Source organism: Colobus angolensis, unplaced genomic scaffold, assembly GCF_000951035.1.
Source record: "Colobus angolensis palliatus isolate OR3802 unplaced genomic scaffold, Cang.pa_1.0 Scaffold51, whole genome shotgun sequence".
In the NCBI taxonomy this organism is placed as follows: domain Eukaryota; kingdom Metazoa; phylum Chordata; class Mammalia; order Primates; family Cercopithecidae; genus Colobus; species Colobus angolensis.
Genome location: NW_012118599.1, coordinates 7,313,436 through 7,326,571, shown reverse-complemented (window position 1 = coordinate 7,326,571; position 13,136 = coordinate 7,313,436). Strand labels below are relative to the sequence as shown.

The following is a 13,136-nucleotide window of genomic DNA, read 5'->3' as shown; positions in this document are numbered from 1 at the left end:
TAATAAATATAAGAGTGTTATGGAAAGGTAATAGTAAGGCATTTTCACCTTTGCATCATTTTTATACAATACGACAATATATAATGCTTTGAAGTATTCAGGTAATTTGCATATTGTATGATTGAATTAGAGATGTCTCCGTATTTTGCAACTTGCTACATTACAGCTGAGTGTTTGGAGTGCAACATTCTTTTAAAGGTCACGAAATAACTGTAATTTGTTCAGGGAAGTCTTACAGGCTAGACATTGTTCCCCCCTCCAGATCGACACTCAGTCTCTCTTTACCAAGTTTCCGCTACTGGAGTCTGATTCCTTAGAAGTTCTCTTGTTTTCTGGCTTTCTGTTTGACAGAAAACAAGATTCTGCCAGTGAGAGATATCATCAGGAAATCTAAATGTGAAGAAAAGAGGTTAGGCATTTAATTCCACCTTCCTCTCCAGCCTGCACCTCAAGCTGAAATTTGGCTCTGTACCTCCTATGCAACAGCTTCTCTCTCCAGCTACAGCTTTCACTAGTCTCTGATAACAGCTCCTTCTCCTTATAAATTTCTGGTCTAGGGCATCCCCAGTTGCGGGCCCTCAGGTACTTCATCTTAATTCTTAACCCTACCCATACTTAAATAGTTCCTTCAGTAAACTGTTTTGAATTAAGTATTTCAGTGTGCTTCCTAGGGTGACCAACCATTCTGGTTTACATGACACTCATGATTTTATTTTAGCACGAAAATCAGACGCCCTTGCTACACACGAGGACAGTTGGTTACCCTCAGCTTCCTGACAGAGCCTTCTCTGATCTAGATGTCTAAGATAGTAAGGGTCTGGTAAAAATATAGGCTATATGGTTGAAAGAGAGGGAGATATTTTATATGGAAAGAGACAATGTTAGGTTTGGCTTCAAGATAGTTGGCTTATTTTATAGTAAAGAGTGTAGAAAGTTTAGAGAGGGGTCAGAAGAAACCATGTGTAAGGTGAGGATATAAAGTATCTAGCACTGTGGTAGGTGATTTTTATAATATTATATATATCTCACCATACCAGAAATGTGTTTGAGTAAAGAAGGGTCTATAAATAGTACACCTTACCAACTCAGTAGACAAGAAAATCGGTTGCAGTCATTACATAAACTTAATCAATCTAAAAATTAATCTACAGTTACCTTAGAATATCTGTCAGATATAAAAATACCTTAGAATTTTATATCTCTGAAATTAATTGAGAATTTCTAAATAAACAATGAATGAACATGAGTTTCAACTACCTTTGTATCATTTACTTAGGCATAATTATATAAATAACTTAAAAATAATAGGTAGCAAGTAGAGTTTTGATATTAATTTCAATTTTTTCTCTGCTAAGAAAATCATTAGTTTCTGCTGATGAGATAGTCAAACAATTCCCTCTCAATATCTCATCACAGTCACTGGTTCCTTTCCCTTCATCACTCTTCCTGCTGGTACAGTATGCAGAACTAACTTTTTATGCCTTTCATTAATGACTTCTCATTACTTGTATAGGAATTCAACTTTTTTTTCTCTAATGATTGATTATCCTGTATCCTGGTTAGCTCACTTTCTTTACTGTAGCATGCTATGATAAGTGGAACATTCCATTTCCTTTAACAAGAAAAAAAAATTCTTGATTGTGAAAATGAGGTTCCTCTTATGTAGCAACATGGATATTGTTACATTTTTGCTCTCATTGTACAATTTGTATTTTCCACATATCTCTCAATATTACTTTCAATTTATAAAACAACAGCATCACCAACAATAAAAAATCAATAGCTGCAAATCTTCTATATGCCAAATACTGTGCTAGACCCTGAAGTAGAGAGTTGAATAAGATGTAGTCTCTGACCTTCAAAAATTGAGAGAGGGATGTGTCAACAAAACATTCCAATAATATTAAAGAGTAAAACAACAGGTTTGCACAAAGAACAAAATACCCCAAAAGTGTGATTCATTCATCTGGAAGCGTGGATTGGACAGGAAATGTTGGGTTAAGACATTTTGCAGAGGTCATATCTGGGCTTATCCAGTTAAGTCCATTTCCTTCTCGATTGTAAATGACTTGTCCTGATGAAAAGGTGATTAATGCACTAATTATACTGTATTAAGAGTGTATACAATGAAAACTAAGCCTCTTTCTCACTCTACATTTTTTTTGCTATCTATGCAAGCAGCCAAATCACAACTTTAAACAACCAACAAGAATAAGCAAATACAAAACCAAATACCTAAATGTGCAGGTGTTGTATTAAGTATCAATTTTCTCCTACAGAAACCAATTTCAGACATATTGTGAATACCCACTTTTTCTTACCTGGGGAATTCTTCACCTTCTTTTTATCTAAATAGTTCTATTAAGACAAAGAGTAGTTGAATGCATTTCACTGTTTTATATTTCTTTAAGTTCTTAGACACTGTAGTTTGGGGGAAGTAGCCTTCATATATAGAAAGTAAATGTCAAGTTGCAAAAGGAATGTATAGTTGGAGAGCCAAGGTTCTGATTTTTTTTTTTCTTCATCTACAATTTAGACCTCCATGTACAATGTCCTTTAGCTTCTAGGTCATTCTTTTATTTTTGTAAAGAGTCTTAGTAGATAAAAATTACAGCCAACAGTCTCAAGTACACCAACCAGGGTTTCAGAGCCATATAATTTAAAAACTAGAAGGAACTTCAGATAATATACAAATAAATATATGCTTTTTCAGCTAAAGAAGCTCAGAGAAGTGAAATGATTTGCCTCAGTTAAAACAAGTAGGTAGTGGTATGATTGTCACTAGAACTAATTCCTGTTTCCTTTTAGACTGGTCTTCACCCTAATACAAAAGCTGAAATAGAAACACTGGAGAGCTGATTACAGTACATATTACTGGATCTCATCACCAGAGGTTGTAATTCGTTAGGTATAATGGAGGCCCAGAAATCTGCATTTCTAACAAGTTGCTGGCTGCTGCTGCTGCCTTAGTAAAAATACATTGAGAAACCTGCTCTACGGCATGCATCTTGAGGCCTTATGTAAGTATTCTTAAACCCAAGCCTGTAAAAACTTAGTAGAAAGAAGTTCTGACTCTAAAGTGAATATTTTCTTTCCCCTCCTAATAAGACACTTCATCTCTCTGTAGTACACTTAAAGGTTTGATCTAGAACCTGAAGATTTTCTCTTAGTAATTATTTATTTAATTTAAAGCCAGTTAATTAAAGCATGCTTCTTAAAATATGAAATAACATTTTTATTGTATGACTTACACATTTTTCATTAATCAAAAGTACTTTCATCAACATTCATGATTATTGATTTACACGTTGTGAATTTACCTATCCAATATTTACCCATCTTGTCAAATTAGTCAACAATGACTGTAAATTGTTCTGTCACAGACTTGCAATCCCCTGCAAACCCTTTACCTCTCTGCCTCCATCTTCCTTTCCCTCCCCATTCACTACCTGAGCTCATGTGGTCATGTCAGAAATATATCATTAAACTGCAATGATTATACTTTTGCTTTTCTTTGCTCCACAGACACAAACTGACAAAAATCATTCTTCTTTCAAAGAAATCACAGTGTCTAAATAATTCCAAGATTTTATAAATATATTAAGAAAACAAATGCATTGAGCAAATATAACTGCCATATTAAAAGATATTTTTAATATCACTAGACTATGTTTGCTTTTCTAAAAGTATAATTTTCTACTAGGTCAGCTATGCACGTTTAATTTGTATGCTTATTGCTTTCTATTAAAGCAATTGTGTATATTTTCTGGAAAAAAATCCTAACTTTTAATAGACAGAATTTAACTAGGATTTTTGACAGAGGTATTCTCAATCAACTACCTATTCTTCTCACTTTGGATAGTCATGAAGGCAGTCATAGAAAATGAAGGTTTATAATGAGACACTATAGTACCCTACCATGGGGACAATGATTGACATCATGTTCTCATTAATCTCTCCTTTCTTCTTCTTTTTTCGGTAAAAAATAAAAAAAGCCATATGAGCATATGAACATTTTTTCAGGGCAAGCATGGAGCCATTATGAAAGCTAAAATTAATTTTTTTCTTGAACATTTAAACACACACATGTAGAGGGCATATTTGGGTAGTGATTGTTTCTCAATGACATTCTTTTGGAGAAGGATGGGAGGTTGTATCTTTTGAAGAACTTTATGAGCCTTAATTTTTCAGAGAGTCTTAGGGCTTCTTTATGATTCTAAAGAATTAGAGAAACCTGTGGTAATCCAAAGAGTGAAACTAAAGACCCGTGTTAGTCTCCTTGACTCTGGGCTTAGTTGAGAAGGCTTCAGCAGGATTAGCTACATAATTGTAGGGGGAGGATGTCCAGTACAAAGCATGGTTTGGCTTCATGTTAAAAATTCTTAACAATTTCAAGATGGCAACTGCAGAGCATTAAACCAAACATAGGGCTCTTCTGAGAGCAGAGCCCTGTGTGCCTGCGCAGGCCACAAGCTCACGAAGCTGACTCTACCTCCAATGTCTCCATGGATCTATTTGTGTATTGTGAAATTTTCATAGTATTTTTTTTAATGTTGTCTTAAATTCACCCTTTGGTATTCTTCCTTTTAGCAGCAGTTTTAATGGGGCCCACGATGACACAGTCAAAGAACATTATTGCCCAGGTTCCCTATCACCTAGATGTGATCATATTACTAAGTTCAGACTGAGGGAATGTAAACAAAATTGATGTGTGTGACTTCCAGTGCTCCTCCTTAAAGCTGACTCTACCTTCATGTTTCCTTCCAGGATGCAAAGCTCAATTCATCTGCAGAGAAAGAAGCTGGGGATTCAGAACAGAAACTATTAAAAAAAAAAAAAAAAGAGCTGCATGTATTTGTACCTTTCGATAAATGAAACATGTTAAATGATACGAATGAGAAGTACCCTACTAAAAAAGTTCCCAGGTGAAAGAGAAGGCAGGAGAACCTGAGGTACAGTCTGTTGGGCTCTGAGGTGAAGAGACGCCAACTAAAACATTGCTTTTTAAATATGTAAGTTCATATGCCCTCTGATTTGTCATTTTCCAAATTTTTCTCTCTTACTTTTTATGAGATCTCCTCATCTTTCTAGGTTTATTATTAATACACTTTGCTTTAGAGAATGATAACTGAGTCACAACATCTAGGAGACTTCTAATAAATAAATAAGATTTGAAATTAAGGTAAAGTTTAAAGCATAAGGACATAAAAATGGCACCTACTTTTATTTTCTAACATTTAGTTTATCACAGCTTTACTAATGTTCCTTGAAATAAGCTATATCAATTTACAGATATTATTAAAAATGCACAGAAAATAAATGAACACTAATATCCAAGCATGTGAATTAAATAACTCAAATTGCAACCTTGGCAATACCACCATCTTATGGTAACATTTTAAAGTTTTTAAAAATTTGCTATTAATACATAGCAAAGTATTTTAATAATAATTATTATTAAATAATATTAATTATTATTAATATTAAAAATTATAAAAAATAAATTAATATTAATAATTATTAATTTAATTATTTATAATTATAATACAATTATAATATATAACTACAAAATTCTTATAACTATACCAAATATTATATTAAATATATGCACATATATGATAGATGTATGTGTATGTATTTATATACAGTCATACACACATTGTTTAACAACTGGGATATGTGTACACACAAATCTAAATGATATAGCCTACTACACACCTGAGCTGTATGGAGTAGCCTATTGCTCCTAGGTTACAAACTCATATGGCATGTTACTGTACTGAATAATGTAGGCAGTTGTAATGCAATGGCAAGTATTTGTGTATTTAAATATATATAAACATAGAAAAGGTACAGTAAAAACACTGTATTAAAGGCAAAAATGGTAAACCTATGTAGGGCACTTATCATGAATGGAGCTTGTAGGACTGAGAATTACTCTGGGTGAGTGAGTAGAGGGTGAATATGAAGGCCTGGAACATTACTGTGTACTGCTGCAGACTTTATGATTTATTTATTTATTTATTTTTTTATTTTTTTATTTATTTATTGAGACAGAGTCTCGCTCTGTTGCCCAGGCTGGAGTGCCGTGGCGCAATCTCAGCTCACTGCATTCACCGCCTCCTGAGTTCAAGCAATTCTCCTGCCTCAGCCTCCTAAGTAGCTGGGATTACAGGCGTGCGCCACCATGCCCAGCTGATTTTTGTGTTTTCAATAGAGACCGGGTTTCACCATGTTGGGCAGGCTGGTCTCAAACTCCTGACCTCGTGATCCACCCGCCTTGGCCTCCCAAAGTGTTAGGATTACAGATGTGAGCCACCACGCCTGGCCTACTACTGCAGACTTTAGAAACACTGTACATGTAGGCCACACTAAATTTATTATAAATATTTTTTTCTTTAATAATAAATTGACTATCTTGCTGTAAGTTTCTACTTTATAAACTTTTCATTTTTAACATTTTTTTACTCCTACTTTTTGAAAACTTTTGTAACAAAACTTATCTTAAAGCACAAAGACATTGTACAGCTGTACAACATTTTTTATTTCTTTATATTCTTATTCTATAAGCCTTTTTCTATTTTTAAAATAGTTTTTAACTTTTTTAACTTTTTTGTTAAAAACTAAGACACATGCACACACCTTAGCCTAGGCCTACAGAGGGTCAGGACCATAGAGGCATCACTAGGTAATAGAAATTTTCCAACTCAAATATGATCATATGGGTCCACTGTTGTACACGCAGCCTGTTGTTGAGTGAAATGTTGTTACTGGTCACATGACTGTATGTAGCTCCACAAACATCTCTTTCTAAAACTTAATTGTATTGTTATTTTTCCAATATGCTAATTCACTGATTTTTTCCCCCTGCACTTTCAAGTCTTTTATTTCTACACCATTTAATATCTTGTACCGGCAGTACTCGAATTTGTCATGTATTTTTATAATTCTTGTCAGTTTATTTTCTATCTCGCGTGATTATCTTTCATATTCGTTTTACTTCTTTCATAATTTTTTTAAACGAAGTGTGCTTGCTCTCTAAATGGTCTCCTTTCTCTTAGGGTAAATCATCTATGAAAGCATTTTCTCCATGGGTCTTACTGGTGTCTTGTGAAATTTTCATAGGTTCTTCCTTTTGATGTTGTCTTAAATTCACCCTTTGTTGTTCTTCCTTTTAGTAACAGTTTTAATGGGGCCCATGATGACTCAGTTAAAGAACATTATTGTCCAGGTTCCCTATCACCTGGATGTGATCATATTATGAAGTACAGGCTGAGGGGATGTAAACAAAATTGATGTGTGTGACTTCCAGTGCTTTTCCCTAAGAATAGGATGTTTTCTCTGAATTCCCTTTCCCTGCACAGTAGGTTGGAAAATGTCAACAACTGAATTAACCATCTTGCTCCTAGAGATGAAAATCAAGTACAGATAATGACAGAGACTTTACTCTATTAGGTCCTTGGATGAGCTCAAGAAGTGTCTACTTAGCTGTAATCCCTTGGAAAGTCACCTTAAGAAAGTAAAATTGCTATGTTGTTTGAGAAGCTATATTTTTAAGTATTGTTATTATGGTAGTTTCTAGATCAAGATTTCTCAACTTAACATGATTGACATTTGGGGCTGAATGTGTTTTTGTGCTAAAAAGCTGTCCTGTGTATTTTAGGGTGTTTAGTAGCATCCTTAGCCACTACCACCAGACGCCTACGGCATTCTTCTGCTCGTGACTAGCAAAAATGTCTCTGGACTTTGGCAAATGTCCCCTGTGGAACAAATGTGTTTCTGCTTGAGAACCACTAGTCTATAGATTAACAAATGTAGACATTGTTCCCTATAGTAATGCTGCCTTAATGAAACTTATAACATACTGCTTTCACTTAGGAGTCAGTGAGAAGAAGTGACAAGGCATTGAAGCCTGGAAAGTGGTGATAATTCCTCTGCTGCAGCGTTGGATAAAACTGTTAACTGTGGAAAGTACTAGGCAGAACGTATTCCTGTGGAGATTAAAGCTGCTAGAGAAGTGCTTAGAAAGGCAGAATGTCAGTATATTTTGATTGCTATATGCAGTTTTTAGTAAAATACTGTAACAAAAAATGAGCACAGCTAGGAAAAAATGAACAGTTGAAATTAGAAATAGAGGTGACAGAACTTTTTAAGGGAGATTAACCTAAAATTGGCCAATAAACTAGAAAAGTGAGATTTCTCAGAGTTGAAAAAACTAACTGCCTCAGTACTTTAAACAATGGGAAAAAGGTGTCACTCATGGCTTTTTTTAGAGTCCCCCCATTTGGACTTTTCAGCCAAAAGTATGAAAAAGCCACACGCAAAGATTAGATTATAAATATTGCCTTCATACCACTATGAACTTTTTCATATGACCACGTTAGTCATCTTTAAAATAAAGAAAAGTGGTCCCAGTGCCGGGTTTACGCCTTTAATCCCAGCACTTTGGGAGGCCGAGAGGGTGGATAACCTGAGGTCAGGAGTCGGAGACCAGCCTGGCCAACACAGTGAAACCCTGTCTCTACTAAAAGTACAAAATTTAGCTAAGTGTGGTGGCATGTGCCTATAGTTCCAGCTACTTGGGAGGCTGAGACAGGGGAATTGCTTGAACCTGGGAGGCGGAGGTTGTAGTGAGCCAAGATCGCACCACTGCACTCCAGCCTGGGCGACAAAGTGAGACTCCGTCTCAAAAAAAATAAAATAAAGTAAAATAAAAATAAAAAAAGGCCCAGCAAAGAAGCCAATTAATTAAAAACAAGAATCAGAAGGTAAAGAAGTATAACTAGAAGAGATTTTTGGTGAAGTTCTTCCAAATGAAACCAGAAATAGACCAGAAACCTTAATTCTTGAGAAAGTTGAAAAACCACTAGCTCAGCATTGAAAAGCTTTTAATTGTGTGATACAAAAAGATATCCTTGGTTTATTAAACCAGAACCAGCTGCTTGTCATGGTGGCTCACACCTGTAATCCCAGTACTTTGGGAGGCTAAGGCACGAAGATCATTTGAAGCCAGGAGTTCAAGACCAGCCTGGTCAACATGGTAAAACCCCATCTCCACTAAAACTACAAAAATTAACCAGATGTGGTGGTACACGCCTTAATCCCAGCTACTTGGGAGGCTGAGTCATGAGAATCTCTTGAACCCGGGAGGTAGAGGCTGCAGTGAGCTAAGATCGTGCCACCTTACCCCAGTCTGAGTGACAGAGAGAGATTCTGTCTCAGAAAAATCAAACAAACAAAACTGTACCAACAAAAAGAGGCTAGGAAATCTGTGCAGTGGCCTGATATGGCCTGATGAAGCATACCACCTGCTTCAGAATATGCCATGGAAGTTAAGGAAACAAAGAAAATTTCCCAATTGGTCAAATGACTGGCCAGAAAAGGACAATGGATAAGTTCCTCCCAGAGAACAGAACCAGTCTAACCAAGGAAATTCTGCTGCTGCCAGGTCAGGGAGTTCTCGAAATTCTGATCCAGAGTGATTTATTTCATAATTGTAATGAGCCAGTGACTTTTTCTAGGTAAGCATTTTTGTTGCAGTTGTCCTATTTCTTTTTCACCATTGTATATTGGCTAGGTATGGAGTGGGGGGCTGGGAGGTATGAGAAAAATGTGTTTCTGAGTTCATCACTGTTGGGCCCCCACTGGATCACACAGAAAGAAGTGTGTGTAATTCAGAGATACCCAATTTTGAGTAGGATGCAGTAACTGGACAAGTCATTTGATTGTATAGTATCTCTTGGAGAACAGATGTTTTCTTTTTGGAAAGCGAAACAGAACAAAACAAAACACGAATACTTGTACATGGATACTTGGGAGGCCAGTATGGCAGTCTGTCAGAAACCATTAATTTTCCTCAGTGTTTTTCCCCTCCTTACTTCCTTTCAACAATAGAATCTATTGACTTTTAGCTGGGCACAAGGTATGCAGCTAGAGAGAATACATCCCCAATCCTCCCTTGCAAAATAGGCCTTATCTCACAACTAATGCCAATAGGGTAAGTGAAAACAAATTTCTAAACTTTTTGAATCATGTGTTGAAAAGAAAACTAATTGACTTTCAAGAACTTCCCCCTTCAGGTTGGCAATCAAGTAGCAAAAACTTGAACAGTGGCATCATACCATACACAGACTGAACCCCCTCACTGGGAGAAACAGATCTGTTTCACCAGTTTGATTCCTTAGATGACCTCATAAAGGAAAGCCCATGTTATTTGCCCTGGGTTCTCATGTGAGAGAGTGATATGTTTTAATCTTGTTTCAACTACAACTACTGAAGTTTTGATTCCATTAATCCTAACTCCTACATCTTTCCTGGGATTATTATGATATTAACATTCTGCTTAAAATATGTTGAAGTTTCAGCTGTATTAAGATTTATATTTGAAGCTCAATTACTCAGGATATTGAATATACACAATTGATCTGGGGTTACGGGACATAAGACATTATAGCTGGCAAAGGTTAATCTGCATTTTTACTTTTAATTACTATTGTTATTAATAGTGTTGAACTACCTCTTTGTCTACAGAATAAAGCAAAATATTTTCCAATAAGTGTTTTTTTTGTTTTTTCTACATTTCTTATTTTATCTTCTGTTTTCTAATAGAGAATTATCTCTATTTTCCCATTATTAAACTATGTATATATATTTTATTTATCTCAAAAACCAAGTTTTATAACTTATCAGTTATGCTATCTATTTATTAAAGAATGCCTGCCTTAAAAATAAAACAATTACTTATCTACAACTTGAGTTTAACTTGTAGCTCTCTTTCTAGCTGGCATTTGTGTATACTCTTGTGCATTGATATGCACACAAACACAATTCTTACCTTGAGTTTAATTTCTTTTCTTTTTAAAAATTCCTTGGGTTTAATAAGGATCTTTCATTTCTCTTTCCTTTCCCTATTTAGTATAACGTTTCCTCTTAGCAGAACTTTAATGGTACCCATGAGTTCTTATATGTAATTATTTTTCTCAGTCTGAGCATATTTATTGTTTGTTTGTCAACTTTCATTCCACCCTTTCCCAACAACTTAAGTTTTGACTTTTGGGTTTCAAATTGTGAAACAATAGCAAAGTTGGACTAAAATAAAAAGATTCAGCTTCTTCAGCTCACCTTCTTTAATAGGCAACTTAAGAATATGTCCTCCCTACAATGCACAATGGTGAAGTTCAAATGAGAACGTGAATAGGCAAATACACGACCAAACTAAAATGAATTGCTGTGCTGATATTAAGAGTTCCTGGTGGCCCGTTGCTTGTCCATTACATAGGTCTTGATCTAGGGGTAGATTTTAACAAAAGTCACATCGAAATGTAAAAGCACTAAGCTGACTTAAAGGCTATGGACAGAAAACAGAAGGAAGTAACACTATGTTAACTGCATGTTGCTGAGGGCCTCTACACCAGGAAGGATTTTACCTTCCAGAAGCTCTAGACTGGCACCGCCTCCAGTGCTGACATGGCTGACTTTATCCTCAGTGCTCCATTTGGCACAGCAAGTAGCAGTGTCTCCACCCCCTATAATAGTGATGCAGCCCTTGGAAGTGGCTTTCACAATTTCATCCATGAGGGCTTTGGTTCCCTTAGCAAAGGCATCCCATTCAAATACTCCTAAAGGCCCATTCCAAACAATTAGCCTTGCTTGAGCCACAACTTGAGCATGATTCTTGTTGCTCTCAGGACCACAGTCCAAACCCATCCAGCCGGGAGGTATGCCAGATGTTACAGTGGCTTTTCCAACCTGAGCATTCTCATCAAACTTGTCAGCAGTAACAAAGTCAATGGGAAAGGTAATCCTTACACCATTCTTTTGTGCTTTGGTCATGATATCTTTGACAATCTTGGCTCCCTCTTCATCAAACAGAGAAGCACCAATCTCCATGTTGTTGAGTACCTTAAGGAAGGTATAAGCCATTCCACCACCAATAATCATCTCATTGACTTTATCCAGCATATTTTTGATAAGTTGGATCTTGTCTGCCACTTTGGCTCCACCAAGTATAGCCAGAAAGGGTCTCACTGGGTTTTCCAAGGCTTTAGCAAAGTAATCTAGTTCCTTCTTCATCAAGAATCCAGATGCTTTATGGGGCAGATTCACTCCCACCATGGAACTATGAGCCCGGTGTGCAGTGCCAAAAGCATCATTGACATAGACGTCCCCTAGCTTGGAAAGCGATGCTCGGAAGCCTTCTATTTTATCTGGCTCAGCTTTAATCTTCTTTCCAGAAGGATCTTGGCCCTTCCCTTCTTCTTCCACATGAAAGCGCAGGTTCTCCAGCAGGATGACTGAACCAGGAGCTGGGTTGGCACAGGCATTCTCCACTTCTGGGCCTACACAGTCCTTCAGGAACAGAACATCCTTGCCCAGCAAAGATTTGAGTTCAGCAGCAACAGGCTCTAAGGAATATTTGTCAGGCATGGGAACACCATCAGGCCGACCTAGATGACTCATAAGAACTACTGCCTTGGCTCCATTGTCTAGGCAGTACTTGATGCTTGGGATGGAAGCCTTGATCCTCTGGTTGTTTGTAATCTGGTTCTTCTTCATGGGAACATTGAAGTCTACTCTCATGATGACTCGCTTGCCTCTAACATCCAGTTTGTCTAAAGTCAACTTCTTAGAAAGAGACATCTTGACAATATAAAGACATAGGCTGACACCTGGATCTTAATGCTGAAGAACCAACTTGCTGTTGGGAGGCTGAGTCGGTGATGATTTTTAACGTCCTTGCCCCTTGCCCCACCCCTTTCTTTTCCACACTGTCTCCAGCACAACAGCCACTGTTAGACTGGAAAGGAAATCTAGCTTTGTGATTGGCTCATGGTCCTGTCAATCTGGATCTGTAATGTGTTGCTAGGTGAAGATTCCAACTGCCTGGACAGAGGGCCAGGTAGGGGATTAGAGGTACGTGGCTTTGGGCGAGACTTGGGTAGGTGAAGAAATCTCAGAATAAGAATGGTTCTAGAAAACAACAAGAATGGTCCTGAGGTCTGCGACTCCTTCTGACTCTTTTTGCCCCCACCCCACAGCTCGGTTAACAGTTGCTCTTATTATTAAAAACAAAACAAAAAGAACTCCACCCCCACACCCGCAAACCTACATACACCTCATTCACGTTAAATCTTAAC

General features: G+C 36.8%; 1 protein-coding gene across 1 annotated transcript; it reads right to left on the bottom strand.

The window, feature by feature from the left end:
* Positions 1–11,102: 11,102 nt before the first annotated feature.
* Positions 11,103–12,787, bottom strand: PGK2 (phosphoglycerate kinase 2). Its single transcript, XM_011960253.1, has one exon. It carries the CDS (start codon positions 12,637–12,639, stop codon positions 11,377–11,379), a length of 1,263 nt encoding a protein of 420 aa, XP_011815643.1. The 5' UTR covers positions 12,640–12,787; the 3' UTR covers positions 11,103–11,376.
* Positions 12,788–13,136: the final 349 nt, after the last annotated feature.

Bases quoted from the DNA above. Each gene is read 5' to 3' on its own strand.
- PGK2 (XM_011960253.1), bottom strand. From the start codon at position 12,639: ATGTCTCTTTCTAAGAAGTTGACTTTAGACAAACTGGATGTTAGAGGC.